This window comes from Ursus arctos, unplaced genomic scaffold, assembly GCF_023065955.2.
Source record: "Ursus arctos isolate Adak ecotype North America unplaced genomic scaffold, UrsArc2.0 scaffold_34, whole genome shotgun sequence".
NCBI classification, from domain to species: domain Eukaryota; kingdom Metazoa; phylum Chordata; class Mammalia; order Carnivora; family Ursidae; genus Ursus; species Ursus arctos.
In genome coordinates this window covers 15,597,709-15,617,418 of record NW_026623030.1, presented here as the reverse complement: position 1 = coordinate 15,617,418, position 19,710 = coordinate 15,597,709, and the positions used below count along the sequence as shown (strand labels likewise).

Sequence of the window (19,710 nt, the reverse complement as noted above, 5' to 3'; positions counted from 1 at the left end):
GGTGATTTTTTTTTTTTTTAAGATGTATTTATTCTCGGGGTGGGGGGGGTGAAGAGTAGCATAGGGAGAGGGAGAGAGAGACTCCAAAGTGGGCTCCACACCCAGCGCAGAGTCCCATGCAGGGCTGGATCTCAGGACCCTGAAATTGTGACCTGAGCCAAAACCAAGAGTCCGATGCTCAACCCACCGAGCCACCCAGGAGATCCACAAACTCCTGGGATAATTCTGATGCAAAGAATTCGCAGACCATTCTTGAGAAACATGTGCTAGACCACTCTGAAAAATAAACGTACAAAAGGCTGTTCTTTGGTCTTTACATTTTATGTACCTAAGAAGTTTATAAATGGGAAGAAAAGCTCTGGTGTCTGTTTAGTGAGTCAGACCCAATCACCACTCACCCTCCCTCTTCTTTTGTCGCAAAGCTAGGCTTGTAGCGCCAACTGGCATAGCATGGATGTTTACTTCAACCCCAGATTTTCCTGTTCTTTTTTTATGAAAAGGGTAATGTAGACCATCTTGAGCAAAAGAGGATGGAGGTGGTGAGTTTTGCTTGGATTTCTATGTTTCTGCTTTGATTCTCTATTTAAATGTATGTTTCCTGTAAATATTTCACAAGGAGAAAGCGCCAAGGACCCTAAGAAACTATTTTGAAAATGAAAAATCTCTTCCTGGTTTAATGTGTAGCCTGACAGATGGACACCTACTGCTTTCTTTTGGAAGAGCTGCACGGGTTTTTCTTCTTTCCCTCTCTTTTATTTTTAAAAGTGATAGAAAGAAGGAATGATTCATCCATGTAAATAGAGTTCTCACATTATTGTTAAAGGAAATAAAAATTCATCAAGGAAACTTATTATATCTTCCGTATCTAGTTGTACATAAGAATGGACCTCAGGCTTTGGGGCTGTTCCTTCTAGACATCAAAGTAAGTTTCCAAACCAACATTTTGTATTTGTTCTCATTTCAATATCACTTGCGGGGGAATAACTGCAAGAGGTGAAGCAGGACAAGGACTGATGAAGGGCATTTTAAGGAAATTTCAAAATATGAGATTAGTATCTAATTTTCTTTATTCCAGTTAAAACTGTTAATTTCAAGAAATTGATTCACTTATATATACATTACTTATTAATGTTTTGTATTGCATGTGATGACGCATAAGGAGCCAAAAAGGACCCAATTAGTGGAATTCTAGGATTTTGTCTATTTATTTGTTCATATATGACTGCTGAAATTCCACTCATCCTTCTATGCTCAGCTCAAGTGACACCTCTCTGGGAAGCCCTCCTCTACCCCTGACCCCCAACTGTTTGTACACCTCTCCTTGGAGCCTTTGCTATAGTCAGCATTTTGTGTTAACTTTATTATAGCTCTTGTTACTATTTTCCCTTGTAGTTTTTCTTCCCTACTCGCTCCCTCTCTCCCTCCTTTCCTTTCTTTTGGGTGAATGATATGTTATTTAGTCAGTTTTGTTTACAAGTGAAACTCTGGGAATTCAAAATTAACATCCTTGCTAGTGAGCTTGTTATAGACAGCAGGAAAAGTTTCACCCTTGTGTTCCACGTTTTTGGCCATGTTTTATCCAAATGAACCTTTACGAACTGGCTGCCATCCAGTTTCATGTGGATTCTCTTGCCCATAATTTCACTTGGGAAGATAAGCCCTCCAGGGTTGTATCATGCACAGCTGTCAGAGTGGAACACTTGCTTATTTTTTGTACAGCTTTTTTGTGTTGGCTCAGGCAACTCTGGGCGATAAAGACATCGCACTTCCCACTGAACTTTTTCTCCAGTTTATGAAATAGCTGGACTTGGATTTTCTGGAAGGATTTCAATTGAGGAGTGGGAACAAAGATTATAATAGCTTTCTGACCACCGACTTAAGTGTCCTTGACTGTTATATTCAGCTCCCTTAGCTGGGCCTTGAGTTTGAGTTCATTTGCAACTCGAGGAGAGCTTAGGAGGTGCTGGACTCTTCCATAGCCATTGGGCTTCATCATATTTTGGCTCGAACTGAACATGGCCTTCTCTGTTGAGCTCTGGCCTAGCCCCTGTAGTTTCTTATTTGCTTAATTCACTTAGGAAACGGTGAGTATAATAAAGGCCTCAATCTGAATATATTTTGGCATTCCTTGTGCTCAGTGCAGGGCCTGGCATATAATAGGTTTCTAACTAGCTGAGGTTAGTCTGAAAAATTATTTGTTCATCTCTTTAACAGTGCGTGTATGTGATCCTTCAAATCTCAAACTGCTATGGTTGAAAGGAATCATTTATAATTTTCCAAAGTACAGACAGCTGTGATGAGATTTTCTAAGTTTCAATGTCCATATTGGAGAACTGCTTATCTCATAGGTGGCTGAGAACATCACTTATTAGCTATGTGATGGTGGCTAACTGATCTAAGCTTTTTGAACCAGTTTCCTTGTCTTTAAATTTGAGTTAATGTGAGGATTAAGTGTGATAATCCATATAACCCACAGTGCAATGCCTGCTAATGATGATGGTAATACTATTAACAATGAAATGAAATATTAACAATGACATATATATTTTTTTCTTGAGAGAGAGAGCGAGCGTGCACACGTGTGAGTGGGGGAGGGGAGGGGCAGAGTGAGAGGGAAAGAGAGAATCTTAAGCAGGCTCTGCAAGCCCCGCAGCTTAAGGTGGGGCTCCATCACACCACCCTGAGATCATGATCTGGGCTGAAACCAAAAGTCCTATGCATAACCCACTGAGGCACCCAGGTGCCCTGACAATGGCTTATATTAATAAATGACTTATTAACAATGAAATGAAGTTCTGTATGATGAAGTGCTGTAAAGTGATATTAAATGTAGGGTTTGTCATTATTTTTGCCCTTATTATTATTGGGAGATAGAATAAGAGCCATAAATAGATATTAATACTAGAATAAGAACTATAAATTAAGCAATAAGTAAATAAAAGGATCCCACAAGTATCTCAATGTTTGGAGGCGTTATTGGTAGTGGTGCATATTATATTATTGTGCACATTATTAGCGTACTAAAAACCTGAACTACAAGTCCCATCATCCTTTCAAAGGCGGGGTGTGTGTGCGTGTGTGTGGTGGTGGTGGTGGGGAATCACTGGGCCCGGATGTAGTTAGAAAACTACGTTTCCCAGAGGACCTCACTCCCACATCGCCACTATATATAGAGTCCATCCGGGTTCTTCGAGATGCTGTTTGGCGACTCGTCGCCATTCCCGGAGCACCTCGGCCTCGGCCCAGAGGCGAGTGTCCGTCGCTGTGTCGGAGACACCCGTCCCCGACACCAAGACAGCCAGCCCTCTCCCCTGCCCCGCGGCGGGAGAGCGTGTCCGGCCGGCCGGCGGGGCTCGCGCACCCTCCCTCGCCTCCCCTTCCCCCGCAGCCTCCGCCCCGCCAGGCCCGGCCCGGACCTCCGAGCCCCGGCCTCCTCCTTCTTCTCTGTCGCCGCCGCCGCAGCCGCCGCCGGGCTCCACAGCCCCGCCCGCCGCTTCTCTTTCCACTTTGAGAAGCCGAGGAAGGAAACAGGGAAAAATGTCGCCATGAAGGCCGAGAACCGCTGCCGCCGCCGACCCCCGCCGGCCCCGAACGCCATGAGCCTGGGTCCCCGCCGCGCCCGCTCCGCTCCGACCGCCGCCGCCGCCGAGGCCCCCGTTGATGCCGCAGAGCTCCCCCAACGCCGCCGCCACCGCTTCCGACATGGACAAGAACAGCGGCTCCAGCAGCTCCTCCGCCTCTTCGGGCAGCAGCAAAGGGCAACAGCCGCCCCGCTCCGCCTCGGCGGGGCCGGCCGGCGAGTCTAAACCCAAGAGCGGTAAGGGCGGGCTCCCACGGCGGGGGGCGGGGGGGGGAGGCGACTGCCCGGGAGGCTGGGGAGGATCCTGGCTCAGGTGTCTGCTGGGTCACCCAGGGACAGCTCCTCTTTGTACTGTCGTTTCCTCCTATCTTTCTCCCCTTTTCCGTGGCTCCCATTATTTAAAAATTAACACTTAATGAGCACTGTACAGCGTGGTTTACATGAATCTTTGCATTAACCTTGTGTTAATACTCGAAACAGACTGGTGAAGTAGGTGCTATTCTTATCCCCATTTTGCGGATGAGGAAACTGAGGTTCAGAAAAGGTAAGGTCACCCAGCCAGTATGTGCCTCACGGCAGGCCTTAAGACCTGGTTTGTCTGACTCACCAGTCCAAGCTTCTAATCCACCAAGTTGTTCTGCCCTTTAATGTTGAATTAGCATTGGTTAGTGTTCAAGTTTAAACAGGGGAGGGTGGGGCCCAAGGACTTCAAATTTCATATTTAATAACCTGGTCTCAGATTCATCCCTGTTGCTGAAGAGGACTCATCCTCGAATGGCTTTGTTCACTCTGGAGTCGTGGTTAAGAGCACGGGCTCTGATTCAGACTTTCAGATCTACCAGACCTTGAGCTTCCGAATTTCCTTTTCTGTAAATGTGGAGATAATAAGAATTAAATAAATTAACTTAGGAAGCAAATGAACTAAGAGCTTAGAAGAATACCCTACACCTATTATGCACCAAATACACATCATGCCTATTTCCCTGTGGTAGGCTAGAGTCCTTTTACAGGGAAGATTTTGTCATTTTTGTAGTCATGCCTCTCAGTAGTATGACCATCATGGTGATGATAGCTACCATTTATTGAGGGCTTACCATGTGCCAGGGAGTGGAGTAGGTTTATACCTATGTTACTTATACTCTAGTTATTAATCTGTCCAGTAAGGTGGAATTGTTCATTTCTAAAGAAGGGAAAAGCCGAGAGGCCAGGAGTTTAGGAGTTGGCAGAATCTGGAATTTAATGTTCTCCATCTTACTTCAAAGCCTGTGTACAAATCTGTTATTTTTCTAATGTGATTATATTAGCAGTAATAGGAAGATGTTTTCAGTGGAAGTGGAGGTGTATGGCAGACAGGTGAACATTTGAAGTCCCCAAATGTGGAGGTCCAGTTTAAAACTTAAAGATTTAAAGACTGTAAGGCTTAGAAACAAAGAGAAAAAACAACTGTAAGGCTGACTTGAGTTCAGAATTGATCTATTGGGTATAGCAAACTTGTTTACCTGGTATGCTGAGTATGCCATTGACATAATATAATGAGTCTATTGCAGTAAATGCCTTCAGTTCATTCTGTAGTGAGGCAGTAGTTGAAAGTTTGTGACAATCCAAACAAGAAAACAGGTATTTTAAAGCATTTTACTCATTTTGTCCCTGACTTTGCATATGTTGATTAGAACTAACTGATTATCCAGGGTTGATAGAGAATTCTGTTGTAGTTTGACCAAGAAAGTATTTGTGTTAATGTTTTAGATAGACTTGTATAGAATACTTATTGTTGGGTTCATTCTGACTAAAGTGATTTTTTTTTTATGGCAAATACTATAAAATACTCTTAAAACACTTGCTCACCTTCTTAATTGAAAGCTTCTGAGAAAGGAAGTAACTCCTGTAAAGGATTTTTTGCTACGTTTTATAAAATAACAGTGTGCCCTCTGGTAGCATTAGGTTTTGTTTAGTGTGTTAGAAAGCTTGTGAATGTTTGCCATTGCCAGTGCCTACTTTTCTGACTACTGCTGTGTACCCTTAGCAAATAGGAAGAATAGGTTTGTAGCTAAATACAGAGTTGATTAGCCATAATTCACTGCATGCGTTTAGGAACAGATCAAAAGCAGAATAAGTAAGTATTAAAAATGGCTTAGGAAACGCTGGATATTGGCTCACTTTTAAGGTTGAACTGAAGGGTAGCATATGCTGCCTTAAGAACATTATAGCTAAGACCATGGCAGGTATCATTTAGGAGCTCTTATACAGAGATTCTAGAGGGTTGCTCTAACAAAACGGTAGGCTCAAATTCAGCATAATTCCCTAAGGGGTTTCTGTAGCATTTCAGAAGCTGACCCAACACTTCATGTACTCAGTTCTGCTGGAAACTGTTGAAAGGACCTCTTGGGTCTCAGAGTACTGAGTTGAAGAAAGAAAAGGGAGGGTAGGTGAAAATACATAACTTGCCTTCTTTTGTCAAAGTAACAAGAGCAAGGGTTGTTCAGATTTTAAATACTTCACCTTTCCTCTCTCCTTTCCCTACCTCATGTGAGAAAAAAACCCTCTGTTCTATTTTCTAACTTGCATGTCAGAAATGGTCATTTGCTTCCTAGCTACATGTTTAATATACTTGAGTCTTTGTTCCTGCAGTTGGCTTACGTTCACGCATGCAGGAAATAGGTAAATTTGGCTCCTGGGATTTACTTGATCTTTTCTGCCAGAGTGGCATACCGCAGTTTGCTTTGGCTAACTGCTTCAAACATTCACATAACATTCATTTTCTTGGATATATTCCTATAGGTTTATTCCTGTAGGGCTAAGATGTAATTCTAAGAGCACTTAACAATGAATAGTCCCGGAATATAGCCCAGGGGAGAAAGGTGGTTTAGGATTTGGGGAAAGTCATTTAGAAAGACCAAAGAAAGTAAAAAGAGGCAAGAGAGGTTAGGCAGTTTATGGACAAACAATGGACCCTGGCCCAGAACCAGGCTCTTGCCCCATTCCCCTGGGCGGGGGATGGTACTACCATGGAGGTTAAGGGAAGGTCAGGTATTATGAAGCAGTTATTTTGAGGCTGGTGATATGAAGTACTATCCTGATATACTTCCTCTTATTCCGGTACCAGGAGCCAGGTTACTAGTGGTAATCTGCCTTGAAGAATGCTTCTGAACTGTAAATGGACCTGGAGGTTTAGATGGCTTTGAAAATTGAGGTGACTTGAGCCTTTAATAAAAACCACTTAGAGAAGTTACAAGAATTTCCGGGCCTGTTGGCTGGAGTCCTTGGTTTATATGGCTTTGTTGGAAGTCTAGGGAGTGCTTTTGACAGGAATGATTTAGATACATTAATAATAGTCTTCCAAATAATGCAACTTTGTGCCAACCACTTGGAGGCATTTTACAGAAGTTTTCTCGTAATCTTCATGACCCTATGAGGAGTCATGGTAGAGGATAAGCCTCATATTATGGACAAGAAAACTGAGGCTTTGTTGGGGGGTGGTGAGAGTGATTTGTTTAAGTGAAATCTTTTTTCTTTTTTTTTAAAGAGAGGGATGAGAGTTGGGGGGAGGGGCATAGAGAGGGGGGAGAGAGCGAGAATCTTAAGCAGGCTCCATGCCCAGTGCAGAGCCCAACATGGGGCTCAATCATGCCCCTGAGATCATGACCTGAACTGAAATCAGGAGTTAGGTGCTTAACTGACTGAGCCACCCAGGTGCCCCTCAAGTGAATTCTTAAGTCCTAGGCAGGGGTGCCTGGGTGGCTCAGTCAGGTAAGTGTCTGCCTTCGGCTCAGGTCATGATCCCAGGGTCCTGGGATCGAGCCCCAAGGTCCTGAGCAGGGAGCCCACTTCTCTCTCTCCCTTTGCTGCTCCCCCTGCTTGTGCTCTCTCTGTCTCTCAAATAAATAAATAAAATCTCTCTAAAAAAGAAAAAGTTCTAGGCAATATTTATAAATTGCCCTTTGTATAAATTCACTTAACCGGCAGGTAACTTGGCACGTGTCATTCTTGATACCACCTCTCTTCCTTTCGTTCAGAATTACTAATTTCAGCTGGATTCAATTTGTTGTCAGTTGTTTCTATAGTAAGGCCATATGTTGCCCCTCCGGAGGTGCTTGTCAACTACTCCGAGTGATGGGTAAGCAACTTGCTGTGATTACAGCATGAATCAGCAGCAGAAACTTCCTGGCTGGTGTTCTGACCTCTAGGTTGTGCCACCTGTTAGAACTAGAGCTAGAAATGTTGATGATGCCACATTACTTCACTGTGAAAAATTTGTGGCCTTTAATTTGGCAATGGGGGAAAGACGGAGATGTGTTATTTGGTAGAGACTTTTCTGTTAGGGAGATGTGGAAGAACTGAGACACTGGATTAAGTTTTCAAGTCTCTTGTTGACTCTGCGATCCTGAGTTCTGGATTTGAGCCATTTAACTAATGGTCTTGTCCATTTTGGAATGTGTCTTCACAGTAGTTCTCAGCAGTTGTACTCAGCTCTGGCTTGTGTATCAGAATTTCCTGAGGCTCTTTTTTAAAAATAGGGATGTGTGGAGCTCTTCCTTAGGGACTCCTGATTCTTTAGGTCTGGGTTGTGTCCTTGGGCCCTGGCATCCAGTTTTAAAAGTCTCTGCGAGTGATTCTGTGCAGCTAGGATTGAGAACCACCCCCTTGGAAATTTAAAACTTGTAGGAGAGAATATGTTTCTGCTAGGAACTTGGCTTTTTTTCTGCTTTCCAAAATCTGAAGCAGATCATCTTCATTGCTATCTCCTTTCAGAGATAGGAGGACAGATTCTACCCCCACGTTATTCATGTGTGTGTCCTGGCAAGTTGTCTACAAGACATCCCAAAAACAGTACTCTGAACTTTATCTCTGGGTCACAGGCTTGACTGTGCCTTCAGTCTTTAGCTGCCTGTTGCCTGGGTCTAGAGATAAAAGCCAGCCTCTCATTTCAGATATCTAACTTCATACCCTTAGGCAAGGGGAAGACAAGGTGAAGGAGTTGATTTTAGCAACTAAAATCGTGGATCCATGTGTGGTCAGTGTTGTAATCTGTTTTAGAAATGAGCAGTTCCCTGTCCATCAGAGAGCACTTCTGTAAACGTTATGAAACTGTTTCCTTGTCTGTGTGGTAATAAGTGAAGAAATGAAAATATAACTTTCTTGTTTGAATGTAGAATCTGGCTTTACCTAAATCTAAGTAGTTTCTGAGGCTCATGGGGAATCCTTTTGGCTTTGTAAATCACCACTCCCTTGAAGTTTGAGCGTAAGCCTAATGGATTTCTTCATTGAAAGTCTCCTAACTTCCGTTCTAAGTTTTTGCTTAAATGAAAGCCATTAAATTAGTATGCAGGCTTGATTTGGTCAGATTTCCATGTTGAAATAAGACAACATGGAGTGAATATAAACAAATCTAAGGATGGAAATCTTCTTAAAATAAATTTTATTCTGAGGGCACCTGGGTGGCTCAAGTCGGTTAAGTGCCTGCCTTCAGCCCAGGTCATGATCCCTGGGATGGAGTCCCAGGTCGGGCTCCCTGCTCAGCGGGGAGTCTGCTTCTCCCTCTCTCTCTCTCTCTCTCTCTCTCAAATAAATAAATCCTTAAAAAAAAATAAATTTTATTCTGAGATTAAAAAAAAAAAGACAACATGGAATGGGCAAAGGGATAAGAAAGATAAAGTAGTCTTTTTGTCCAAAGACTAATTTGGGGACCTCTTCCACCTTTAGTTATTTAGGTGTATGTACTTCTCAGGTTTCCTTTTCCTTTTTTTTTTTTTTTTTTTTAAAGCTGGTAAACTTTGGCACATGTTAAACGTGTCTTGTCAGGATTCCTTTTTCAATTTGGGACAAAATAATCTATGCAGTTCAGCCCCTGAGTAGAAAATATGGGGCAAAGAATACAAACAAGTGCTCTTTACATACAAATGGTCAACAGATTGAAAAAGTATTTGTTGCTACTCATCAGCGAAAGTCAAATTTAAAACAAGAATTTTGACCCTTCATTTTAACAAAGTGTATTCAACTCTGCATTGTCAATAATGTAGTGACCTAGACTTTCTCTGTTCTGGTGTTGTTACTATATAAATACATAGGTGTAATGGTTTTAGAAAGCAACTTGAGAATGCATAAAAGGCTTTAATGATCACACTCAGTCTGCTGATTTCACTTTGAGAATTTGACGTGATCATACACACAGGCCTCTATATAAAGAGGCTCCCAATGCTAACTAGCAAAACCCAGAAACCACCTGAATATATAGCAGTAGGAGATTGGTTATATTCTAAGCATATGGTAGACAATGCAGCCGTTGATCATGCTTTGAAGACTAGAGATTAATGAAAATGCTCATGGAGTAATAGTATATTTTTTTTGTCATTTTGTGTAAGATGTGGCAAGTGTATGACATGGAGAGCGAAAGGAAATTATGCACCGTGTTAAGCTGGTATTCTGTGGATAGTGGCAAATTTAAATTATTCTTCCAGATTTCAAAATTGAATATATATTCTTATAACTGGAGGGCAAAAAAGCAAGAAATACAGTTAAGAAAATTATTTTTTCAGATTTTATTTTAGAGGTAGAGAGTATGAGCAGGGGGAGGGGCAAAGGGAGAAGGAGAGAGAATCTCAAGCATACCCGTACTGAGCTTGGAGCCCAACGCAGGGCTCGGTCCGACAACCCTGAGATCATGACCTGAGCTGAAACCAAGAGTCGGTGCTTAACTGACAGAGCCACCTAGGCTTTCCAAGAAGTACTTTTTAAAGGATATGACATGACTCATGCAGATCTAATACGTTCTTAGAACTCAACTTCTTTTGTTTTGTCAATTTAATGGCTTCTCAGTTCGACATCTAGTGTATCTGTAAATATTGTTTTGCTTTTATGCCTCTTGAATGTACCTGCTAGGGCCCAGGCGGAGCCTTTGCACTGTAGAATCTAGCTATGTTGTAGTAATTTAAGGAGAATAATGTCTTCTGTCCTGCTTCCAGATAAAATACTTTTCCGTAAGACAGGCTGTTCCCTTTTTCTTTTTCTTTTTTACTTAAAAAAAATTTTTTTTAAAGTAGGGTCCACTCCCAGCGTGGGGCTCCTGAATATAGGACCCAGAGATCAAGAGTTCCCTGCTGTAGGGACTGAGCCAGCCAGGTGCCCCAGGCTGTTCCCTTTTCTATCACTTAATCTAAATGGACTTTTATCAGAGCAGTGGTTAAACCCCGTGAAAAAGAGAGACAGACGTGGTGCTCTGAGAATCTAGGTGGTTTGATCTGCATTTGTATGATTCCCGAAGGAGGGACCCTTTAGGCTTTGTCATTTAAAAAACAGAAGTAGGGACACCTGGGTGGCTCGGTTCTTTTGAGCGTCTGCCTTCTGCTCAGGTCATGATCCTGGAATGAACCCCCGCATCAGGCTCCCTGCTCAGTGGGGCAGCTGCTTCTCCTTCTCCCCCTGCTCGTGCTCGCTTGCGCGCTTTCTGTCACTTGCTCGCCCACTCAGGTAAATAAATAAATAAAATCTTTAAAAGAATAAAAAGCAGAAATAAGAACCACCTTACTATGAAATGCCTTGCCCAAAGCTCAGGTCCAAACCCAGATTTCTTCGAGGTTGTGGAAGGGCCTGTTTACCCCTGTTCTTATTTTTAAAGATTTTATTTTCTTTAAACCTGGAGATTAGGAGTCACAGGCTTTTCTGACTGAGCCAGCCAGGCACCCCTATTTGTTTATTTTTAAAATATTTTACCTTTTTAGGTAGTGTCTACCTGATGGGGATGCTTGAACCTACAACCCTGAGATCAAGCATCGCATGACCTTCCAACTGATCGGCCGGGAGCCCTGTGTATCATTTCTTAACTAATTCTTTGCATTTCTTGCTTTCAGATGGAAAGAACTCAAGTGGATCCAAGCGTTTTAATCGCAAACGTGAACCTTCCTATCCCAAAAATGAAAATTTTAGCAACCAGTCCCGTCGCTCCAATTCACAGAAAAGCAAAACTTTTAACAAGATGCCTCCACAGAGGGGCGGCGGCAGCAGCAAAGCCTTTAGCTCTTCTTTTAATGGTGGAAGACGAGATGAGGTATGGAATTTAAGAATGGTCTTTCTAGAACAGGAAGCAGCATGAGCTGTGAACCCCCCCCCCCCCCCCCGGGTTTATCAGTAGTTGGGGAGGAGGAGAGAAAGAGATGGAAGAGTAAATAACCAAAGCAGTCTTGAATAGTTGAGGATTAACTAGGTGTGGAAGTTTGCCTCCTTTCTTCCCTTGAAAGTTATGAAAATTTCCTTGGAGGAAGAAGACATCATAGCCCTGCATTGTGAGAAATTACAGCAAATTTGGGGTACCTTACTTTTTATAGTCCTTCTATCATCACTCTTGAATTAGAGGTACCTCTTGAATATTTAGGTAATAAAGTGACTTCGGTTAATTAATGACATTTGCCCTGTAGTATGTAGCAGAATGGAAGATGCTATATCCTTAGTCCCAGGTACTCTGATTTTAGGAGTTTCTTAGGTATCCTTCTGTAAGTCCATAAAGACTTCTGTACAAGGGAGTTAACTGTAGCATTGTTGGTCGCTGCAAAATCTAGGAAAGAGCCTAAATTATCAAGGGACTGGTTAAATTATCTTCCTGTTTGAATGTTCCATACTGTAACCATTATAGAATAAGACAGATTTAATGTATTTATGGAAGATGCATTCACCAAAAATTTAGTTCTCCTCTACTGTGTATCAAATACCATTCAGTTTGGAATATAATACTGAGTGGAGTATTGTCCCTCAGGAGCTTATATTCTAGTTTAGGGAGACAATAAATGATTACACAGTTGACCCTTGAACAACACAGGTTTGAACTGCATGGGTCCACTTATGTGGATTTTTTTTTAAATAAATACAGTACAGTACTGTAAATATGTTTTGATTTTCTCTTTTTTTTTAAAGATTTTATTTATTGAGAGAGTGTGTGAGCAGGGGGAGGGGCAGAAGGAGAGGGAGAGGGAGAAGCTCATGCAGACTCCATGCCGAGCAGCACGGAGCCTATGCGGAGCTTGATCCCAGGACCCTGAGATCATGACCTGAGCTGAAATCAAGAGTCAGACGCTTAACCGACTAAGCCACCCAGGTGCCCCTGTTTTGATTTTCTTAATAACATTTTCTTTTAACTTCATTATTAAAATACAGCGTATTATATCTATAACATATAAAACAGGTGTTGTTTATGTTATTCAGTAGTAGGTTATTAGCAGTAAAATTTTTGGGGGAGTCAGCAGTTATACATTGGTTTTTGATTGTGCAGAGGGTCGGTGCTCCTAACGCCTGCACTGTTCAAATGTCATCTGTATAATAAATCCAAAAGTAAGTGCTTACTGAATTAACGAAAAGTAGACTGAGAGAGTTAGGGATAGAGAGTAACAAAGAGTGCAGTTTTGTTTTTTAATGTTTTAGGATTTTATTTGAGAAAGAGCATGCGTGAGTGTGTGGGGTGTGGCAGTGGAAGAGGGTGAAGCAGACTGCCTGCTGCATAGGGAGCCTGATGTGGGGCTCAGTCCCAGGATCCTGGGATCATAACCTGAGCCAAAGGCAGACGCTTAACCAGCTGAACCACCCAGGCTCCCCAAGGGTACAGTTTTAGAATGTGCCTAAGGAAAGCCGCTCTGAGGAGGTGAAGTTTGAGTAGAGTCCTGAATGAAGCAAGGAAGCACACGATATAATTTTGGGGACGAGTGTCTCAGCTAGAAGCAATAGCAAGTACACAAGCAGCAAGCCATCGGAGGTGGTAATGTTTTTGATTTGTTTGAGGTAAAACAAGTAGGCTACCCTGGCGGGGGGGGGGAGGAGGAGGAGGAGGAGGGAATGAAGCTGAAGAATGGGAAAGAGGGGTCAGATCATGTGGGGCCTTGCAGGACTTTGGCTTTTGTTCAGAGAGATGGGAAGCTATTGGGGGGTTTAAGAAAAGTATCGTAATCTGACTTGGAGTTTTAAAGGGGAGAGTGGAACTAGGGAGGTTAGTTAGGAGGCCGTCAAGATATTTCTGGTGAGAGTGATGGAAGCTTTGAAACAGTGATAGCTGATGAGAGGCGTTCTCATTGGGGTGATGTTTGAAGGTAGAGCCAACATGACTTTTTTTTAATATGTTAGATATGGGGTCTGAGCAGAGAAATGAATGACTTTGAAAAAAATGAATGTTTTTGGCAGGAGCCCAATTCAGATACCATATGCCGACGTGTGGAAGATTTCCAGAGAAGTACAGGGTTTGGGGGTGGTGGGGAGGGAAGGAGAACTGAGATAAAGAACTTCGTTTTGGAAATCCATATTTGTGTGAAGTTGTTGACTGGATTTCTGAGTAGAGAGAGACAATCAGTGGGATCTGGAGTTGAAGGAGGAGACCTGTGCTAGAGCTAGGTGTGTGCATGCATTTGGTGTTCGCAGCTGTGGAACTAAGTGAGATCATTAAGGAGTGAGTGCTGCAGAAAGGGAATAGATTTAAGGACTGAGGCCCATGTCAGCACGTGAAGCATCAGCAAAAAGGGAGAAAGAGAATCGAAAGCCATTTGGAGAAAGTGGTTAGTTTTGCCCTCTGCCCATAGGCGAAAATTAGTACTGAAAGTGGACCAGTAGATTAATAGGAAGGTACTTCGGTGGACCAGTAGATTTGATAATAGGGAGGTAGGTTGTTGGCCTTGAGCTGCTTTGGTGGAGTGGTGAAGACAAAAAGCCGATTGGCATAGATTTAGAGAGAATGGGAGAATGGGAGGAAGAAGCAGCAAGTTCAGACAGTACTTTCTGGTGGCTTTGCCCTAAAGGGGAGCAGTGAGGTGAGGCAGTAGCGTGAGGGAGTGTGAAGTCGAAAGGTTTTAAAGTTAGAGAAATTACAGGATATCTCTGGTAATGGGATTGTCCCGTGACGAGGCAAACATGATGCAAAGGAAAGGGGAAGAATTGTTGTCACCGTGTCCTTGAGTACTTGAAGAGTTGGGATCTTGTGTACAATGGAGGAGTTGGCTTAGAGAGGAGCTTGCCAGTTCATTCTCAGTAACAAGAGGAAGGCAGAGTACTGGTAGGAGGATGTAGGAATTCTTTTCTGATTGCTCTTATTGTCTCGGTGAAACATGAAAGGCAAGCTGGGAGAGGAGCCTTGGAAGCCTTGAGGAACAGAGTTGTCGGTGACTGTTGAATTAAGTGGGTACAGAAATGTCATCAGCTTGTGGTAATATTGCCAGGCAGCCTAAGGGTCAACTTCAGTGAGACTGGTCGGTGTGGTGTGGTTGTGTTCTTGTGTATAACTGTCTGGTGCTGGTGTGGAAATATACAGGCAGAGTAGTTGGATTAATCAGGGGAAGGTTTTGTCAGGTGAGTAAAGATGACAAAGAGAAGGGGGTAGTGGACCATAGGATCTAGGCCAAGTAAGGAAAGAAAATTGTAGGGGTGGGTTGACTCACTGGTTAGGATATCCCAGTGGGGCTGAAGAATTGTTGGAATCAGGACTAAAGGGAACAAGCTAGGAAAGGAGGGAGTTGCTGCTTGCATGTTGGGTGCTCAAAGTTAGGATGGTGGAAGAGGTGTGATTGTTATCCTTAATGGTCTAGATGTAGAACAGGGCTGTCCAGTAGAAACGCAGGTCACATAAATAACTTAAACGTTTCTAGTTGCCACATTAAAAAAGTAAAGAAATGGTGAAATTAATTTTTATGTTTTTACCCAGTATAGCTAAAATGGTGTTTCATTATGTGGCACTGGCCACATTTCAAGTGCTCAGTAGCCACATCTGGCCAGTAGTAATTGCTGTATAGGATGGCACTGATCTAGATGGTATGTCCTTGGAAATCGGTGCCTGAGGTAGAGTGGAGGGCAGGTTAATCGCAGGTGGTGAGGATCAAGGAACTGAGAGGTCAGTGTTTTGGAAGGAAAATTTATCAGGAATTGTGATGGGCAGTATCGGAGAGGGTGGCGGTGCGGCAGCTAGGATAGCAAGGTGATGGATGGTAGAAGGTTGAAGGTGTGGAGGATTTTGTTGAGTGAGCACAAGCTCTTACGTAGGGTTGGGGCATTGGGGGTGGAAGAGTGATGAGGGGATAGCAGAGCCACATAGAAATGAGCGTCCAGGGGATGAGAGGCAACAGATGACCTGGAAGTCATGAGCTTCCTGGGGTGGATTACATAAAAGTGGGAGGTATTGTCTCCCAGGATCTGTTGTTGAGATGAAAGGAAATTGTTTATGGTTTGCCACTGTACTTAATCATAACGGTCATATACTGTGGTCTGTATGCATAGGATATTGGTTGCCTCTGCAGTGTAAGGTATCTTTCACCATATCCCTTTTTGTACTCTTAAGAGTTTTTTAAAGATTTCATTCATTCATTCATTCATTTATTGTGAGAGCTTGAACAGGGGGAGGGGCAGAGGGGGAGAGAGTCTCAAGCAGACTCTGTGCCAAACGTGGAGCCTGATGGTGGAGCTCCATCTCACGACCCTGAGATCATAACCTCAGCCGAAATCAAGAGTTGGATGCTTAACCAATTGAGCCACCCAGGCACCCCTGTACTCTTTATGACGTCTGTGCAGGTGCTGCTTACTAAACTCTAAATTTGACTAAGTAGCAAAAGCCTTAAATTTGTATTTCCTTTGACCCAGTAATTCCTACTATACATTCAGAAGAAATAATTGTGTGTGGCCAAATATTTGTGCACAAAGATCTATCCAAAAGATAGGTTTATTTTTGTTTTTGTTACAGTGGAGAAGCTATGAACAGTGTGTCCTATATGGGGCATTATAGTCTACCTATATGATGTAGTGGTATATAGCCATTTAAAGTGACTGTATGCTAATATGACTGACATGGTAAAGTGTTTATAACATTAAATGAGAAATTGGAATTAGGAAATGCACTAGCTGACTTATAACAGGTATCTACCATTTCAATTTGGAAATGTCAAGAGAGCCGATCAAGGGGCATCTGGGTGGCTCAGTTGGTTGAGCATCTGCCTTTGGCTCAGGTCATGATCTCAGGGTCTTGGGATCAAGCCCTGCATCGGGCTCCTTGTTCAGCGGGGAGCCTGCTTCTCCCTCTCCCTCTGCCTGCTGCTACCCCTGCTTGTGCTCACTGTCTGTCAAATAAATAAATAAAATCTTAAAAAAAACAAAAACAAACCCCAGCATGATTTCTTCCATCTTTGTGTGCAGTGGTATTTCTCCCATGTGGTTTCTTACCACTTTCTAAACTGTTTCTTAATCTGCTGATTGGGTTTATTTCTGGACACAGAGGTAGTGTGCCTACATATTCTAATTCTGTCAGTTTTAATTAACAATGAATAGCAGTGTGTGTCTTAGGAGGTCTCTGGCAGGATCCTGAAGCCCATGGCAGTTAGCAGCTGCCTGCAACCCGCCTCCAGAGTGTAGTTCCACAGGCTCTCTTTTGCCAAAAAAAACCCTAAAGAACAAGTAGCTAATAAGAGTGAGGGTGTAGGAGTCCTATGGGACTGTGAAAAGATTAATCCAGCAAGTAAATCTTTGTGCCTCAGGATAGCTAGAGGGTTTTGTCACTTAATGGTGACACTCATGTTGGGTTTTGTCACTTAATGGTTAATTGCCTTTTCACAGGGCAGGCTGAACAGTTTAATTGTATGTTAAAGGCTCTGGTCCCCCTCTCCACTCCCATCCACATCTTAGGTGGACTTTTGTATTACCCTCTCCTAGGAAGATTGTTTACTTTAAGCCTGTGTTTCATTTAGTTAGTATTTTAAGCCATGTAGAGGGAGGGGTTGTGCTAGTTTCTGCTATAAATCAGTAATAATCTGAAATACTTTATTCATTCTTGTTCTAGGTAGCAGAGGCTCAAAGGGCAGAGTTTAGCCCTGCCCAGTTCTCTGGTCCGAAGAAGATCAATCTGAACCACTTGTTGAATTTCACTTTTGAACCCCGTGGCCAGGCGGGTCACTTTGAAGGCAGTGGACATGGCAGCTGGGGAAAAAGGAACAAGTGGGGGCATAAGCCTTTTAACAAGGAACTCTTTTTACAGGCCAAGTGAGTATGTGTACTCTTAGGAGGAAAGTGCAGTTGAGCCTCTGGGCAGTTGCTGGAGCTGAGAAGCAGCTTTTATTTTATTTCATTTCTTTAGAAGAAGTTTATTTTATTTTATTTAAAAATTTTTATTTGAGAGAGAGAGCACAAGTGGGGTGAAGGGGAGAGGGAGAAGCAGACTCCCCTCTGAGCAGGGAGCCCGACGCAGGGCTCGATCTCAGGACCTGGGATCATGACCTGAGCCAAAGGCAGATGCTTAACTGACTGAGCCACCCAGGTGCCCCTAAAGAAGCTGCTTTTAAACTGCTGTGGGAGAGAGGTAGAAAGGGAGTTGATCTGGTTCTTTTTCTCCTCTCTCTTTTTTTTTGGTGGGGGGGCAAGTGTTGAAAAACAGCTTTTCAAGTGGGTGTTCTTGCTGCTTAAAAGAATATAATGCTTAAATAAATATATCAATGATAAAATTAAATAATGCTTTACTGTCATGATGAGGTAGTAAAAGTGTTTGCTTTGAAACTGGACCCAGATTTCAATTTTATTTTGGCCTTCAACCTTGGGTAATTTGCTTAGCAACTTTGAGACTCAGCTTCTCCCTATAAAGGAGGAGAATTACTTAAGGGAGAATTGGATGATGGGTTGAAGTGTTTGGCATATATTTGCTCAAATACTGATTCTCTTATTTCCTTTTGTGTGTCATTAGTTATAATGTAAGATTTGACCTTGGATCTAGACTGAAATAACTGGTTAGTACTTTATATAAATTGGTAATCAAATGATTGAAAATAGTCTTTCTACTGCCTTTAAGATTAGCTGTGTGTGTGTGTGGGTTTCTCACAGGGAGGGAGGACATCTGGCTTTCTGCTGATTGATGGAGCCACAGTCTGGGTTAATTTTAGCTCAGGGGAGGCCTACAGCAGCTTGGCTGGGCTTGGAAGCAGAAGAAACAGAGTTCATGGATTTAAACTTCTACTTGCCAAGTCTTTGGATTTCCTGCAGAGCCAGGGCTGAGAGAACTGAGGCCGAAGTCCTAGTCCAGCGCTTCACAAACTGTGACTGCTAATGGCTAGTATCCGATTACTAAAACGGAGTAATGACTCCCTGCTGATGGCATGTCGGTGGGTTCTGACAGTCTGCCTTTTCCTTCTCTTTTCCCTGTCTCCAGCTGCCAGTTTGTAGTGTCTGAAGACCAAGACTACACAGTTCATTTTGCTGATCCTGACATCTTAGTCAACTGGGACTTTGTGGAACAAGTGGTGAGTAGTTCAGCTAAGCTTGTAAGCCGTTAGTGGGAGAGAGAACTAAAGAAATGGACCATGTTGACACAGCAGCTGTTGGCCGGTTTCCCTGTTGATATGTTTTTCTGCATGGCTGCATTGTAGACATTCCCCAGAGGTCAGTCCTGATTTCTCCTGGAATTCATTTTGTGCTCTCTAATTGGCTGGCCTGCGGGATTGGGGAATTGGAGGACTCTCATCTAAAAATTATAAAAGTAGGGGCGCCTGGGTAGCGCAGTCGTTAAGCGTCTGCCTTCGGCTCAGGGCGTGATCCTGGCGTTCCGGGATCGAGTCCCACATCGGGCTCCTCGGCTGGGAGCCTGCTTCTTCCTCTCCCACTCCCCCTGCTTGTGTTCCCTCTCTCACTGGCTGTCTCTCTGTCCCATAAATAAATAAAAAAATCTTTAAAAAAAAAATAAATAAAAATAAAAATTATAAAAGTAGTCCTATCTACGACCTCTCCTGGGAAGAAGTAACCAGGGAAGTATATGAGGGACTCTGGTTACCCACCTGACCTAGGATGGGCTCATTGCATGGACATGTCTTCATCAGTAGCCATTTGTAGTAATCAGTGTCAAATTCGGCCTCAGTCTTGTGGCAGGTGAATGAGCCACTAAGCTGCACTGCCGTCTAAGCCACTGCTGCATTTTGTTTTCTGTTGAAGTTAGGAACTCTGGGTATTCCCTTGCTGCTCTTAGCTTTTAGGGTTATGGAATACTGTTCAAAGCTATAGGCCTCAAAGTCTGGCTTCCCATTAAGTATGAAAAGTCATAAAATCATCAGAGAATGACAAGGAAGTCCTATGAAACCTAAGTTTTATATTCATTGGTTAAAAAAAAAATAGATGCATATAAAGTGAAAGTTTCATTGACTTCTCTGTTG

The 19,710-nt window shown here is 42.9% G+C and overlaps 1 protein-coding gene and 1 pseudogene across 2 annotated transcripts in view; one reads left to right on the top strand and one right to left on the bottom strand.

Moving 5' to 3' along the window:
* Window positions 1-1,189: 1,189 nt before the first annotated feature.
* Window positions 1,190-2,498, bottom strand: LOC113267117 (40S ribosomal protein S7-like; annotated as a pseudogene).
* A 684-nt stretch (window positions 2,499-3,182) lies between these two features.
* The window catches only part of RNF10 (ring finger protein 10), a 31,824-nt gene continuing 15,296 nt past the window's right edge, over window positions 3,183-19,710 (top strand). For both annotated transcript variants that reach the window (XM_026515010.4, XM_026515009.4), the window contains exons 1-4: window positions 3,183-3,817; window positions 11,425-11,621; window positions 17,361-17,560; window positions 18,717-18,807. In XM_026515010.4, the coding sequence (XP_026370795.1) occupies window positions 3,661-3,817; window positions 11,425-11,621; window positions 17,361-17,560; window positions 18,717-18,807 (645 nt within the window). In that variant the 5' untranslated portion in view covers window positions 3,183-3,660. The remainder of the gene's footprint in view (window positions 3,818-11,424; window positions 11,622-17,360; window positions 17,561-18,716; window positions 18,808-19,710) is intronic.